This window comes from Acanthopagrus latus, chromosome 23 (assembly GCF_904848185.1).
Source record: "Acanthopagrus latus isolate v.2019 chromosome 23, fAcaLat1.1, whole genome shotgun sequence".
In the NCBI taxonomy this organism is placed as follows: Eukaryota; Metazoa; Chordata; class Actinopteri; order Spariformes; family Sparidae; genus Acanthopagrus; species Acanthopagrus latus.
This window is the reverse complement of record NC_051061.1, coordinates 22,738,693-22,755,184: the sequence shown is the minus strand read 5'-3', so window position 1 is coordinate 22,755,184 and position 16,492 is coordinate 22,738,693. Positions and strand designations below refer to the sequence as shown.

The window sequence follows — 16,492 nt, the reverse complement described above, 5'->3', positions numbered from 1 at the left end:
GTCTCCTCCGGGGAAGAGTTACATCCTCGATTGTTGTTGACTCTTTTCACAGCAGACGTGTTTGTATGAGGCCGATCAGAGCCCGACTGATCCTGGACCTGTAAACATATTTACGGCACCTGACTCTCCTGTATTTCTTTAGTTTTGCCTCCTTGTTCTAGCAGTCACCATCAAGAGCCGTACGTCATCTGACCCAGGAGGACTTCAGGTTTCAGTCCGGCTCATTTAAAGTCACAATCCTACATTTGTGTTTGTCTACAGCAGTCAAAATGTGTCTTTTAACAGTAAACTTAGACAGACGCTCTCGTCTTAATCTGATCTTTTATAAGTAAGTTACAGTCGTTTATTATTAAATCACTGCAGTGAAAAGCAGCATCTTTCATTTTACCGACCACGGAGACGTGACCAAAAAAGTAAACACAACGTTTATTAAATCATAACAGAAGATACTGAAGGCTTTTTGTCCCCGAGAATGGTGCAAGAAATCAAAAGTAACTCAGCTACAACCATCGCTTGTTGGTGTGATCAGGTTCACTACGGAGTCCCTGAAGGGCCAAACGAGTCGTCTGATACCACTGAAAAGATCAGAAACTCCACTTTACACGAGCGTTTAAAGCACATGGTTGGATTAGTGGTTTAAAAGTTATTACACAATTTACAACGATGGCTATTTTGAGGCCTTTGAGGGTCAAGAAAGTTGCAGTTTGTCGTAAATAACCAAAAATAATAGATGATTTTGTGTTAAAGCGCTCAGTGAGCTGCTGATATTCAGCGCAGCTCTACAATGTTTAGGTTTTCATTGAGACCGCTGTTGGCTGTCAAATGTGGGAAAAAAAAAAAAAAAAATCACAAAGAATTAAAAAGATCTCAGTGTGTAGTGACGATCCGTCTCATTACACCTGAACTCAACTGAAAAAACACTCATATTTCATGGCTTGCTGAGTAATAATAATAATAATATTTAATAGTATTAAAATGTTCCTGCTCTCCTCGTGTTTGTGTCCCTGACCTCTCGTGTCATCAGGATGCAGCCATCTTGTGTTAAAGGACAAACATGCTGCTTTTCCGACCATCTGACAGCCTGTAAAAAAAAAACATTCCTCCACTGCCCCCCGGTGGACGACAGGAGGATTACAACCTTGTGTTGAACAAAATAAAAACAATTCATGATTGTGGTTGGGAAGCAGACGTCGAGGATTCAGAACAGGGCTTTAAATTAATTTATTAAAAAAAAAAAAAAAAAAAAAAAAAAAAAAAAAAAGCATTTCTCCACTGAAGCAGAACAAACATCAATTTGTTTTCGTTACTATTGTTTGGAACGTGTACAATCAGAAAACAGACTCGCCAGGTCGCCGGAACAGAGTAAAATAATCAAGCAAAAGAAGGAGAAGAGGGGAGGAGGGAGGAGGGAGGAGGAGGAGGAGGAGGAGGAGGAGGAGGAGGAGGAGGTCTGCCAACACCACAATGTCAATACAGCCGGGAGGACCAGAACCAGGAGGAGGAGGAGGAGGAGGAGGAGGAGGAAGGTGTAAGAGGAAACAAAAAAAGAAGAAGAAGAGGAAGAAGGGAAATGAAAAACACAAACATTTAATCAAGTGCAGGTGTGGTTTTTGGACAAAGCAGGTCTTTTTTTTTTTCTTTTCTTTTTCCTTTTTTTTTTTTTTCCTCTGTTCAATTTACAGTTTAACTTCTCTGTTTTGTCGGATACATGCAAAGTCAACATCTGGAACTACACATGGAGATTTCATATGCTTAATATCGGTTATCTGTGCAAGTATTAAAATATGTAGGTATAACTAAGCAAATTTCATTATGGATATGTCAGAACGAAGGGGGGGGGAGGAGGAAGAGGGGGAGAAGAAAAAGAAAACAAATATTAAGAAAAAACAATTACACCGTTTCACCGAACAGGAGGAGGAAGTCCACGTAGGAATAAAAAAAAAAACAAAAGTAGTGAGATTTTTCTAAATTAGTTACCGAAATGTCCTCGACCTCATCATTGTGTACGCTTCCTTTAATTAAATTACTTATCTAGATAATTGAAAATACATTAAAATAAAAAAAAAAGAGAGAGAGAGAGAAAAGAATCCTATGCTCCACATTCTCAACAACAAAATACTGCATATCTACGTACAGCTGCGATAAAGGAAGGTCAGTATTGTGAGAGGCTAGCTGCCAGAGTTTCAGGAATATTGGCTCCGAGTTGATCCCTTTCTGAATGTGGTGACCGTTTTTTTTTTCCGTTACACGTGTTGCTTGGTTGGTCGCTTCGTCCCGGCGGCGGTGGGGGAGGTCCGGTGGGAGGGAGGGGGGGTGTCGTCTGCTGGCTGCCGGAGTCTCCTATCTGCTCTGAGGTAGATGCGACAGAAAGGTGGCGTCCAGCCCCGAGCCGAGTCTCCCCGCTGGACCGCTTGAGGTCAAAGGTCAGCTCTTAAGGGTTAATTGTTGTTAAGGCTTCCTGTGGTCTTGTTTTTTTGTTTTTTTTTTCCTTTTAGTCACTCTCCTGTTTCAGTGGCTCACAGGGGACACCTTTGAGTTCATCTTTGTCCCATTTTAGTTTAGTTTTTGTTTTTTTGTTCTCAACCCACGTTCCAGTCTTTAAAGGGGTGGACATTATTTCTTCCTTTTTTTATTTTTTATTTTTTTGTCGATGCTCTAGAACAGATAAAACCCAAAGTGAAAATGAAAAAGAGTCCTCTCCGTTTTGGCACCTCGGGAGTCAGTGGTAGAAGGAGGAGAAACAAAACGAACGACAGGGACGAGGAGAGAGAAACGGTGGAGGGAGGAGAAGGTGGATGTGGATGTGGAGGAGGAGGGCAGGGTCGTGTGGCGTGTGGTTGTACAGACTAGTTGTGGGCTCCCGAGTTGTTAGCTGCTGACGAGTCCGCCGGGGTCGAGGAGGTCGGGGCCGCCTCGTCTTCTGATTTGATGCGCTTGGCGTCGGGCTGTTCGGCGGCCAGCTGGTCCCCGTTCTGTCGTTTGGTGGGGAGGAGGGCTGAGGCGGAGGCGTGGGTCGCCAGCAGGTGGAGGGGGCTCGCCACGACTGTAGCTGAACGGGAGGAAACAGAAGAGAAGAAGCAGGTTAGCAGAGGAAACACCCGACTGACAGAGCTGCTCACGCTGCGGTTAACCAACGGGCGGATAACAAAGACTCGTGATTCACTGGAGGCTCAGAAAGTCTTTATTGCTTCGACATCTAGCTGACTGAAGGAGACAATGTGGTCGACTTCAGAAGAGCTGGTAACCACAGTGGAAACGACTACAACTGAAGACATCAAACTAGAGTTTAAAGGAGGCGTACAATAAGCAGAGTGAGCAAAAGAATTTAAAGCAAAAATGACAAAACTTCTCTGGTTTCAGAGGTTTTCTACTTTTCTTCATCGTATGTGATTATTAAATTTAATATTTGGATTTCGGACATTACAGGCGATCAGAACAGAGATCTCCTGCAGGGTGATCGGGATTTTTGTACATACGAATGTTTAACTGTAGCTAAACAATCAACAAACTCAACCAATGTTCATTACAACAAGCACATCTTCTCACGATGTTCGTATAGTTACTAAGACTGAATGTCTCATAGCGAGAGATCTACGCTGACATCAGCAGGAGAGCTGGTTAGTTTCTGGGCAGCTAACTTGAGGTGTGTTTGGCTAAGGAAGCTAACGAAGCTAATGCAGCTAACAGGAAAACACAGCAGGACTGAGCGTCTGCTCAGAGAAACATGAACATACAAGTTAATTTCTTCAGCTGAGAACAGCTTGAAGACTTGGAACTAACAACTTCACTTCACTTCAGGGCTGTTAAAGTAGTTTTGTCAGGACAGCGGTGAAGAAACACGGCGATCACCGGGTGCAAACATGAATACAAACACAGCTGACGTGTCTCACCTGAGCTGACGGGTCCCTGGATGGCAGTGGTGATGCTGTGGGTGCCGTTCTGCGTGATGGCCTTAATGGGCAGCTGGTGCTGACCCACGGGGGCCGACTGCACTATGGTAACGGTCTGCAGGGGCGTGGCTGACTGGGTGCTCTGGATGATGCGACTGGAGCCGCCTATAGAGGTGATGGTGGGGACCGTCTCCACTTTGACTGAGAGGAGGACACAGACGTCAGCGAAGGCTCACGTGGCAGAAAACCGGGTTTTATTTGGGAACATGTGAGCAAATAACCAGGAATCAAAAAAAAAAAAAACTCTGACTCTGTCATGAGAATCTCATTTATATATGAAAGATCAAAGTCTGGAAGATTTCCCGCTCCCTCCCTCCTCACTTCATCTCATTACTCTGCCTCAGAAAAAAGACAACATTTGTTGGAAAAATAAGCCCAGTACAAATAATACGATGAGTGGAGAGTTATGAAACAAGCAGATATCAATTTAGTAAACTGATATCACTGCTTTTAGATTATAAACAAGAAGATATGAACCATAAACTGAATGTTGGTGCATCTTTAGACCTTGTTTGTACATGAATGATGATGAAACACCAGATTATATTGAAGATTAAGCGTTCATCTTTGTAATTAAATATAAACGCATTACAGCTGCGATGAACTCAAAGCAACTCATCATTTCTGATAATCAATTAATCTGGTCGAGTCATTTTACAGGAAAACAAAGTCATAATGTTTTGATTCCAGCTTCTAAAATGTGACTATTTGTAGGTTTCGTTCCTCCTCTATGACAGTAAACTGAGTATTTTGGGGTTTTGGACACACCACTTTATAAATAACAGGACCTGAGGGACTTTTTGCCGAGTGATCGAGCTCTGGGATCAACAGCTGCCGTTGCCAGAAGAGCTGCTGTCTGAACTGTTTGGTCACCAACTGAACATCTTAGTCTCGATGTCAAAACGATACTCTCTGCGATCACAGTCCTCAGTTACTGGTTTGATAAACAGGCTTCTGACCTTTGACCTCTGTGTGCTCTCCGTTCTCCTGCAGTTCGCTCTTGTTGATGATGGTGGCCGGCTGGGCGATGACGGCGGAGCTGAGGGACCCTGCTGGGATCTGCTGCAGGACGTGGACCGTCTGGACAGCAGGCTGGGAGGTGCTGGTGCTCACGGGGGAGGCCATGGTGTAGGTCACTGGCTTAATGGTTTGAGGTAACTGACGCGGGACTGCTATGAGTACCGGCTGGTTGTTAACAGGCGAGCCTGAAACACAAACGCTGCTTTAAACCTCGGAGTCAGAGAGAGGAAGCCAATCAGACAGGAGAGAGGGAGAGAGGGGGAGGGGCTCGTACCTGGTGTGTTTTGTGCAAAGCGTGCTTCCTGGATGACTGCCAGTTTGGGCTGGGTCACTGTGGTGGAGGTCGGGGCAGGAGCCGAGGAGGTGTCCAGCTCCAGGGGGACCGGGGAGCCCTCTCGTGATAGGCTGTCGGGGGTCTGGACGCCGCTCGAGTGAGCGGAGAGAACCCCCGAGTGATTGGGAGACGCTGGGGCACTCCTGCGGGTCAGACAGGCCCGTCAGGTTCACCGTCACATGTCAGTGTGTGTATTCAGGTAGAGTTAAGAGGTGACTGATGACTGTTTGAGTATAAGAAGTAAGAAAGGTTCCTGTGCTGACCTGGAGGAGAGAGGTCCGTGTGGGGTCCTGAAGCAGGGGACTCCCCGGGGCCTTCGTTTCCTGAAGGCCTGCTCGATGAGCTTGCCCTCCGAGGACGGGTCTATCCTCCAGAACGAACCTTTTCCCGGCTCCTCCTGCGACCGCGCCACTTTGATGAAGTAGCGGTTCAACGACAGGTTGTGACGGATCGAGTTCTGCAACAGGGGAAAAAGAAAAAGGTCATCATCAAAAATACACGTTGTTTTGGAGCAGGCGAGTTAAACTGCGTCCTCTGACAGACGGACTCACCTGCCAGCCCTTGTCTGCAGTCCTGTAATAAGGATAATTCTTTGTGATGTGATTGTAGATTCCATTTAGTGTGAGCTGCTTGTCCGTAGCCAGTGTGATGGCCTGAACTATCAGCTGTGCATAGGAGTACGGAGGTTTGGAGTCGTCCTGTGGAGAAAGAGCAGAAATGCACATGATGAATTATGTTTCTACAAAACATCAGGAGGCCTCACGACAACTGCAGCTGTCAAATACATAACACAGCACTTAAAACTGACCAGGGAAAACATATCTTACAGACAATTTGATATACATTACATAGATATACATCTTATGATCATTTGCACGATCAATTAAATCTGATTAGGATGCGACAGAGGATGTGTATTGTGTGACGACAGCAACATTTCAAAGACGTATTTGAAAACCAGTTTGGAGCAAATGTTGACATGTTGAGCAGCATCTCAAACGAAAAGGTCGGGTCTGAAACACTCGACTGGACGGTGAGTCCCGCTCTCACCTTGGGACTGTCCCCTCCGGAGGCGTCTTTGTCGTTCTCGGGCTGCGAGTTGTCGTTAAGAAGCTGCAGCTCTGCAGAGCTGACCATGCGGCCGCCCATCCTGTAGCCTGACGAGCCTGCGCCTCGCGGGCTGGAGGGGCACGAGTTAGCAGCACTGCAGGAAAAGAAAAAACAAAACACAAGAACAAGACTGTCAGCTGCCAGGAAACTCGACGCAGAGATGACTTACAGGAATAAACAACCAACAATAGGTTTGGATTAAGTGCTTGAAGCTAAAACATAACTAGCCTGTCGTGTCCCAGAAGGGCCACGGTTCTGTTTCCTGGCTCGGCTCATCCGCAGTCTGTGCTGCAGTGGCACGCTTTCGGCCGACTTCTATGCAAATCACACTACCACCTCCCAGACTGTCTCCAAACACTGCAGTCATGTTAGGAGACACAATCAGGCCTGAAGCTACATTCACATCTTAATCACTTCCAATTATCCGCTTAATATTCTGAACATGAAGAGACTGAATGTAAAGAAGCGTCTCCATATTTATTGTGTGTTTCAGCACTCGGGGGAGTCTGGAGATGTTGGTAAACCAAACAAAGACGCAGCAGCAGCAGCAGCAGCAGCAGCTCAGGATTCAGGAACATGTGCTACACCTGCTGCCTCCTTCATTACACTGACTGTTCATCTGCCAACAGCAAACACATTTTATCATAGAACCTGCAAATGGATCTGGAACGAAGGAAGAAACCTGGTTGGTTTTCAGCCATCTGTCTGAGATCAGGGGGGCTGAGAGGATCTAAGAGTCTGAGATGGAGCCGGCTCTCTCTCCCTGAGCCCTGCAGTGGCTGAACTAAGCCTAAGCTGATCACCGTGCAGGGGCCATATCAAGGTCAGCTGACACGTCAAGGTCACCCGGGGGCGAGTGGGAGTGACTCCTCGCCACCCGGCGCCGATCGAGGGTCGCCGGATCAGAAAACTGTGCTGTAAGTGACAAAATGGTGGAAGGAGCTCCAACAGTCTTCGTTCTGGGAAACCGACACAGCTCAACTTCTGATATTTAGTTTATCACCAACATTGTGATAAGTAAGAGGTAAATCCCACCAAGGTGTTCGTCATCAGGAATTAATGGGATGCCGGATTATTAGGCCCATTAATTCCTGATTACAGACACAGTCAAGAGGGGAATTATCCCACTTAGGCCATGGCCACTCGCCAAAGAAAATAAATTACGCCATTCATTTATATTCTCATGTGATTGTAGCCGGAACAATCATCGCCATCCCATAAGGTTCTTATGCAATGGAAACGTTTGCAACTCCCATAAGTCGGATGAACTGAAGCCTTGTCCACGTGTTTTTAACGAGGTTTTAATAAATGCAACAAGACAAGTGATTTAGCAGCCATCTTTATCTCTTTCCTCCATCACTGTTTGATAAATCCCTGTTCAAAATATTAAGTTTAAACAATAAATATCCATCCTGAAAACGTGCAAGCGAAACTTCTCCACGTACTCTGAGATCACATCTGATTCTCATGATTCTATCTGCTCTGATAAACGAGCGTCTTGTTTTTGTTTCCAGAAATCTGTCATCCAGAATCAAAAAATAAACCGAGCTTCTGAACATCTTCAACCTGGACGGAGGTTTTCTTATTGTCGAGTTAAATGTCGTTATGAAACTGAAATATCTATCGATGAAACAACGAGACGTCGACGGCCTTCAACCGTATCAAACGTTTGGATTAAGCTTCAAAACTAGCCTCAAACCAGAGAAGCAAATTACTGCTAAATCTTCGCTGTGACACAGAAAGAGATCACCAACTTCGCCACAATCATCAGCCGACTTCCTACTCATCTGTGGAGTGAAATCATCTCGGCAGCAGTTAAATATTGAGTCACAAGCGGGAAAGTCACTTCCTGGCTGAGAAACACGTAATGATCTGCAGTACCTAATGGTGCCGGTGGGCGATGGCAGGGGGCTCATGAGGTGAGCGATGTTGTCTGGAATGTTGATGGTCAGCGGGGAGATCTGGGGCTGCACCGGCTTCACTGGGGACTCTGGAGCTTCGCGCTTCACCTTCTTCCCGGTGGACAGAGCCGTGAATGTGATCTTGATGTTTGTGCTGGGGAACCTGAACGTGCACCTGCGAAAGGGAAAAAAAAAACAAAACACAAGATTTACAAAAAAAGTGGAGGGAAATCAAATCAGTCTGTACTTGATAACGACACGTCAGCTGCAGCTGAGGTGGAACCGCTCGCCGACTGACTGACTGACTTTAATTAGCCGAGAGAGACGACGTGCAAGTTAATTACATTTGAATACTGATGCACGATGAGACTCCCGTCTTTCCAGCAGCATCATCTGAACCCGAGGATTTATTAGATGGCTCTACTTTGCTACACTGCAGAGGAGTGAAGCTGTTCTGGTGTGGCGGCTCTGGGGGGAGCGGTGGCCTCGATGGACGCCCAAATTAGTCCGAGTGGTAAATATAAAGCGCGCTTAGAGCGCAGTAGCCTCAGAATCGTGCCAACTATTAGAAACACGTCTCAGATGACAAGGTGTTCTGCTGCTTAAAATGTGTCAATTGATTCACAGCAAATGAACTGATAACAGAAACATATCAGGTGCAGAATGATAAATACTGATTACTTCCAGTGTCATTTTCTGTCTGCAAGTTGATTTTCTTTTGGTTTTGGGCGACATGATGACATCATTAGCCCTATTTCTTGCCGTTTTCTTAGAGTTTCTATACTACATGATACACAATACAAATGCTGGGTGGTTTATTATTCTGCAAACAATCAATACATGAAGCTCAAACAGTTATTTAAGACCTGTGATATCCAAAACGTTTATTTCACTGTTACTCCCCAAACATCCTCTGAACCTTCGCTTCATCTACATTTAACAATGACTTTCAAAATGTTGCTGAAAAACAGGTTAAGGACTTGTTCCACTTTCCTTTAAATCCAACACACCCTGTGGTCCAATGAGGCTGCCTCCAACAGAACCTGGTACCTCTAGGTCCAGAACAGACCTATAGCGTGTCCTGCTGCCCTCGATAAAGTTACTGCTGTTCTCCTCATTACGGCAAAAACTGAGAAGACTAGCGAGCCGTGCCGTGACACCAAAGGATCTGAGGAGTGAGGTGCTGATGCGTCCAGGTTCTGACGCCACGGACGGAAGAATCCCAGATACAGGTGAAGCTGGATTCAAACCTGCAACCACCTCAACAACCAACCACATCACAGACTGAAGCCAAGTCAAAAGATCAGAGTCAGGCTGATAAATAACAAAATATAAGACTGTAAAAAATTTACGGTAACTGGGTCTGAGGAGGCGGGCCTGTATGGGCACTGCAGTGGGGTGTGTGTGTGTGTGTGTGTGTGTGTGTGTGTGTGTGTGTGTGTGTGTGTGGACTCGCTGTCATGAGAAAGCGCAGCTAGTATCAGTATCAATACTGAGGAAATGCGTACTGAAACCGTTTCAATTATTCATCAAACGATATCGACTGATGTTTCAGTACTTCTGACAAGACTATACGGGATCCTTCTTCAACAAAAACACGTGTTTGTTATGTGTTAAAGAAAGAAAAGAAAATCAAAACTCAAATATCAGTAGTGGTATTAATTAGCTTATAGAAGTCAAGGGAATATTTTAGTATCTGAAGTGTTCTGGTTTCCATTTTTAATAGATTTGTAGGTCCAAATCGTTCTGATCAACCGTGTGTGAGCAGGCTCTGGATGCATGTCGACTGCAAAAGAGCTACAAGACACTTATCAAAGTGTGATCTCAGATCAGTTACTGTCTGATGGTTTAGCTTTTTAATTTTTAGAAATCTTGGTGATATAGTTTAGCAGAAAAGCTCCACTGTTGCTCCTCAGGTCATTAAATCGCACTGTGAGCAGTGACCAGAACACGAACAGGTACGTCTGGGCCCGGATGTTCTCCAAGAAGCTACATGGTGAGTCGATAGCTGATGGGTTCCAAGATTATATCTGAATTTAATGATTAAGTGTTGACTGGTGTCATGAATATCTGTGCTGGATGCAACAGGTCTGTGCTGCTCATGTTTATTACTGAACATAAAAAAAAATGACCATCTTCGTGTCTCTCTTCGATGTTATAAAGACATAAAACTACAACAACAGACAAAATGGAGTTAGGAATGCGCCGCAGCTGCCGACAGAAACTGAGCACATCTCAAAAAAAAAGGTGGTTTCCTTGCAATTAAAATACTTTGGAGCGGCTCGTCATTGGAGAATTGGAAACATTTAAATCTGACGGATGGAGGTAAAACGTTCACAGATACCCAGTGAATAGAAGGACGGCTTGTCAACACCCAGGAGACGGAGCGGGCACACACTGGTTTTCATTTAGCTGAAGGGTGCCAGGCACAGTTTCTTTCGCCAGGCCCTCACAGAGCTGGCATCTGCTGAGGGAACCGTTTCCCCGACACCTACATCTCAAATTAGCTTTGCCGCTCGCAGGAGGAGACAGAAACACTTCCTGGAGCCGGGCTGCTGAGGGGAGAGGCTTTCATTATGCCCTCCGAGCACCCTTTCCTTTCGGGGAAGGGTAGAGAGACTTCTCTGTGGATCTGACGAAGTTCTGGAAGATCCTTAAATAACATCAGAGCGATCTCAATATCTGGAGACTGCGTTTAACTGACAGAGTGGGGACAATGACATCTAAATATACCGATAAATAATAAATCATCAAACACAGTCCTGCTCCTTTATGCTCTTCCACGTGGCTCACCGCCGTCAGCGAGCACCGCTGTATATTACTCACAACACAAACGAGCTCGGCTGTCAGCCGTTAGGGCGACTTTGATAAGGGAATATTAAAATCACGCTGCCTGTGTACAGTATAGTACACAGGCAGCGTGGGTTGGTTTAGACTGTGCATGAAATATTTCTCTATTAGGAGACTTTAAACAAACAAAGTCGTCTCCTCAACTATTCCCTGCAGCTAACCTGATATATTTCAGGGTTGTAAAGGCCAACCAGATCATCTCACGCCACGGCCGATTTTTGGCAGTAAACGACGGCCTCAACAAAATCACACCTCATTCATTTTGGTCACTAAAGGTTACAGTTTTATTTCACAAAGGTGTGCGCTAAACAGAGCGAACCAAGATGGAGGCACACAGAGACGCAGCAGCAGCAGCAGCAGCAGCAGCAGCAGCTTCGAGCTCTGAGTGACTATCTTATCTGGAGGTTATCAATTTCATTCTACGGTAGCCATTTTAATTTATTCTATTATTAATACTATCATCTATATTCTGCACTACAACGCTCAGAAAGATGTTTTGCACAATGACAATAAATACTTGAATCTTCTCATTATCTGCTAGAAAACGATATTTGTCTCCCTGTCGTGGTTTGAGGAATATAAGAATGTTCTTTCTGCACAGATCCAAAGAACTGGGTCAGGAACTATCTCATCAAATACTGAGCAAACCAGATGGAGGAAATATTTGACTGGATCAGATTCCAACTTTTGATACGGGTCCACATACCAATCAAAACATTTTCATAGTCCAGAGTTTCCAAAAACAGCCAAGACTTAATGTTTAGATTTAGATTGTTTTATGACACCTTTGAGAAGAAGATCAAAACTACCATTACAAGCCGTTTTATCTCTGCAACTGAGGCCGAACACTATGAAGTAAAATACACCATGAAGCTGTGATATATGATGTTTATATCACATGACAATGTCTGTTATTTCACAAAAGTGTCCTTTTTTGTTGCAGTAACAACTCACAGCCTTTACAGGAATATTTCTGACGACAAGTTGCATTCTTCCACACGGTATTCTGTGAAGACCTGCCCCTAATCAGGCTGACTAACCCTCGATCCTAACAACCCAAAACAACAAAGCCAATGAACGCAAGTCAAGGCTTGAAAATTGCTGGTGTAAGAAAATAAATCTCGTGTGCAGCCAGGAAATCTGCATGAAGGCAACGCACACAATCATGGAGGACAAAACGAAGAGCTACTTCTGTGGTATAAGCATGAAAAGTCTCTAGTATTTATACATTAATATTTTATATTTTGTTGCATGCTTAAATGAAAATTTGCACAAGATGATGTAAATAATCTAACATGAAAACATACTTTTATTTGTGGCGTTTATCATAAAAAAAGTAATATGTCTTTCTACCTGGTTATTATGCATAAACCATATATTGAATTTAAAAAAGGATTTGCTTGTTCATAATATGTTCCGATTGTTTGTTTTTTAAAATGACCTGTATGTTGGGATACGAGATTTTGCTCATATTGCACTGGTTGATGTCTCAGGTAAATCATTAAATAGTTTATAAATGTTGCCCAAATTCTCAAAGCCGCAAAAAGATATTTATCGCCATGATATCAAACTTTACATTTGAGAAGCTTGGACCAGAAAACATTTGCTATTTTCACATCTTAATGACCAAAACAAGAGACATCTGTTTGATCAAGGGGTTCAGTATCATTTGAAAGTTTTAGTTAAAGAGATCAATCCATCAGAGTTAATTTGATCACCGAGTGTGTAATCAAGCTATACATATTCCTAGCATTGACTAATTGCTTAATTAACTAAAAAGCACTACATGCATCTCGTTTAATTCATAATCAGACATTTTTGTTTTGTCTGAGTGGGGACTTGGTGGTCCGGAAAAACTGCATCCTCATTGTTGAGAGTCCCCCCCCCTCAAAGCGAGCATTCACTGAAGCCTCTTTATCAACCTCATTTCTCTCCTGTATGAACAATGAGGCCCGAACTCCAAAAAAAAAAAAAAAAAAAAAGACACAAAAAAGCCGCACAGTTGCTATGCTGCTAAGCTGCGAGGACGGCAACAAACAAAGCCCGACCGACTGAAAACTTTCACTTGATTTTCAGCCCCCGCCCGCCCCGCTGAAAAACAAGAATGTAAACAAAAGGAGGACAGCAAGACGGGGAAGAGCACCAACTCGGAGAGAATTTGCGGGTGTGGGAGAGGACAGGGAGGTGGAGGGGGGAGAGAGAGGGGAAGGGGAAGGCTGTTCCTTTCTCTTCAGACTGTTTACATCACCAAAGAGGAATCCCTGGAACACAACCGAGCCGTCCCCTGAGCCACAGCTCAACCAGTTCTCTCATGCTGTCAATCTCTGGCTGCAGCCGTCTTATCGCGGACAGTGAGGGTCTTTCAGTGTCCTATCTGGCTGGAGGATTACAGTAAAGCATGTCTTACTTATGGACGTGCATTCGGTAAAGAGCGCAGCTGATTAAAAGCTCTTTATTGGCGGTCGGCCTGATCGATACGTCAACCTGAAACCGCCGCTGCGCCTTCCTTGTTCCTGGTGGTGAACCGGCAGAATGGAATGCACGGGTGCAGGCTTGATGTGGCTGCGAGCGGGGCAGAAACTGACTTAACCACCACCCTCAACACAAAAACACGCTCAGCTGCTGAAAATACTTTAGTGCAAGAAAACAGTTTGGTGGTGCCGAAATTTCATCAAGTCAAAACAAGCTTTTCCTTTGTGGCGTACAAAAAAAAAAAAAAGGAAAAGTGGTTTCACATTGAGGAATTGCACAATAGCTGAGAGCAGTGTGGGAAGTCTGGCCAGTGTTGGCAGAGCCTGGTAGGTTTGTCTACATTACAGTGAATAAACTGCAGCCACTCTTTGGCGAGCTCAAATCCCAAATAAATCTGTCTGCTCCGAACGTCAACAAACTGGGTTGTTGGATTTTTTTTGGGGTCGAGATGAGCTTCCCGTTCTGTCTGTGGAGCTACCGAGTAGTTTCACTGTCGGTTTATCTAAACTAACCGAGTCATCTTTTAATTTTCAGTAACATATAATCACACGAACATAATATTTCATCTTGTATCTCTAAGCTCTAACAAAATTGTTTTGTATGCTCTGTGTATGCAATAAATAAAGCAACCTGAACCTTGACTAAAACCTGTAAGATACATTTTTCCCAACACTGACAAAATTGTTTTTTGCCCAACCAACAGACCAAAAGCAAAAAAGGTATTCAGTGTACAATGATTACAAAGTGTAAAGCAGCGGATCGTTGCATGTGAAAAACCAGAACCAGGAAATGTTTTGTCTGTTTTGTTGCTGTGGTGATCAGGTGGTGATTAGGATTCTGCTGATGAAATCATAGTTTCATATCGCTTCAAAACCAATCTCTTACCACTTTATCGCTTACTTCCATCTGCGACTTGCTGCATAGGCCAACTGAAGCGTGACTTACACCCAAAGCAAGCACAAATTGTTTACTTTTATACAGATTACAGCCCATTAGTTCAGTAACAGGCATACAGAGTGTGAGATGTGTGATAAATGCTTGTTTAGAAAGAAGCACATTTCACAACATTATCAACAGACCTAAAAGTTGAACAGACGAGCTGCAACCTGCACAACGTGGCCTAGCAACTTTCAATGAAGATGTGAACCAGCCTCCCTTAAGAAAACACTTTAAATTAACTTTAAATCAAAAAATCAGGCTCCAATTCTTGTTTGATGGTTAATGTTGGTACATGATTAGTGGAAACCACTGTCTGGCTTGATTTCGGTTGGTCTGAATGGAGGCCAAAGGTCCCGCAGGCTCTGCTGTTGTGAGCCGGCAGGGCGGGGACGGACTGGTTTGTTTACGTTTCGGGGTCGAGATGAGCTCCATTCACAACTACACAGAAGCCGCGGCTAACTTACTAGCCAACTTGTTTGCATGACAACAAGGGAGCCTGTTTACAGTATCGCCAGATGTAAGTTTCCGACTCGAGAGTCTCCACGTGATAGAAAAACACACCGCAAGTCAACATCAACAATGGCATCCCTGAAGCTAAGAGCTAGCAGAGTTATTTTGGCTAAGGTAGCGCCGATAGCAGTCACTGAGGAATGCGGCTAACGCTAACTAAACCACGGGGAGGAATGTGGGATAAGAGCAAGCGGCTAATTAACACTGTTGCTAGCAAAAATGTCAACAAAGAAAATGGCAATGGGAACAGGATGCGGACTTCTTGCTAACATGCTAAAACACGTGGTCCCCTTCGACCCCTGCTAGCCGTTATAAACCCAATGTTGTTAACTGTTAACTTTAGCCGACTGGCTACTAGCGCTAGCATCCACATGTTCACCGAGAGGGGAGAACTTACATTCGCGGTAGCTGCAGAGGAGGGGCGCCCCGTCTGAGGAACACTCCGTCTACAAACACCCCGTTTTTACCGAGACACCTCAGGTAAAAATCTCCGCTGCCGGTGCCGTCGTCGCTGGCGGTGAATATCTCCAGATGCCTCCGCGAGATGAAGCTGGAGTGGCCCATGCTCACGTCCACGGAGCCCTGAGACGAGTTCCGGCCGACGGTCACCGAGCGCTTTTTCATCATGTATTCGAATTCACGGCCCTCGAGCCGGGCAACCGGCCCAGACGATCCGCTCACCACGGCCATGTTCGGGTTAAACTGTCTGAACGACAAATACTGGGACAAAATATAAAAAAAAACACCGGTGTGCAGACGCCCGACTGTGGCCTTACAGAGGCGTGAAAAATGGAGTAAATCTACAAGAGGGGCATCAAATTCAAAACAGGAATTTAGAGGGGAACATGCGAGGCCAGGGACAGCGGCTCCGACCCACCGCCGAGAGAAAGGGTAGGGGAGAGATCCAACCAAACAGAGCAGGAGGCGGATATGACTTGACAGACAGCGCGCTCCGCCAATGAGAATCCAGTGAGCTGTTGCAGCTCCGCGGCTGCGACCAATCACGAGCGAGAATTAATCCGAGGACGATTCAAGGTCGGTTGGTGGGTAGCAATACGCGCATATGCTGCCTGGTGAAAACGAAGAGGCGGAGTGGACTTTTTTTTTCTCCCACCCCCAACTACACGGCGAAGGAGTGGAGCGACGAGTTCACACGTGCTATCGGTCACAATAATCCCCACAGCGATCGATTATCGATTATCTATGTTAGTGCATCGATATCACTGACTAATCACGCTTTAAAATCAAGAAACAAACACGCGTGTCCGGTCATTTTGCAGGATTCGGCTCCAAAACGGTCTCCACGTCGCAGCAGCGTGAAGACACAGTGCACGACGGTCTTCCTCCTCCACTACAGAATCCATGCCGGGTTTTCCACGTTGCCCCCTTTGCAGCACCTCGCTGCT

The 16,492-nt window shown here is 45.0% G+C and overlaps 1 protein-coding gene and 1 long non-coding RNA gene across 2 annotated transcripts; one reads left to right on the top strand and one right to left on the bottom strand.

Annotated features, from left to right (window-relative positions):
* The first annotated feature begins 512 nt into the window (after positions 1-512).
* On the top strand, positions 513-2,067 carry LOC119013723. The gene is made up of 2 exons (XR_005072809.1): positions 513-1,448; positions 1,496-2,067. It is a non-coding gene; the product is annotated as an uncharacterized LOC119013723 (long non-coding RNA).
* Positions 2,068-2,442: 375 nt separating this feature from the next.
* LOC119013721 (forkhead box K2) lies at positions 2,443-16,470 on the bottom strand. The gene is made up of 9 exons (XM_037088534.1): positions 15,484-16,470; positions 8,296-8,490; positions 6,355-6,508; positions 5,856-6,002; positions 5,568-5,761; positions 5,245-5,447; positions 4,910-5,155; positions 3,891-4,091; positions 2,443-3,049 (listed from the first exon to the last, which is right to left on the bottom strand). The coding sequence occupies exons 1-9, from the start codon at positions 15,774-15,776 to the stop codon at positions 2,847-2,849; spliced, it is 1,836 nt and encodes a 611-aa protein (XP_036944429.1). The 5' UTR covers positions 15,777-16,470; the 3' UTR covers positions 2,443-2,846.
* Positions 16,471-16,492: the final 22 nt, after the last annotated feature.

Coding starts and splice junctions, on each gene's coding strand:
- LOC119013721 (XM_037088534.1), bottom strand. CDS start 15,776: ATGGCCGTGGTGAGCGGATCGTCTGGGCCGGTTGCCCGGCTCGAGGGC. Junction 6,509..8,295: donor TCGCCCACCGGCACCATTAG/GTACTGCAGATC, acceptor CTTTTCCTGCAG/TGCTGCTAACTCGTGCCCCT. Junction 5,448..5,567: donor CACGGACCTCTCTCCTCCAG/GTCAGCACAGGA, acceptor TCTGACCCGCAG/GAGTGCCCCAGCGTCTCCCA.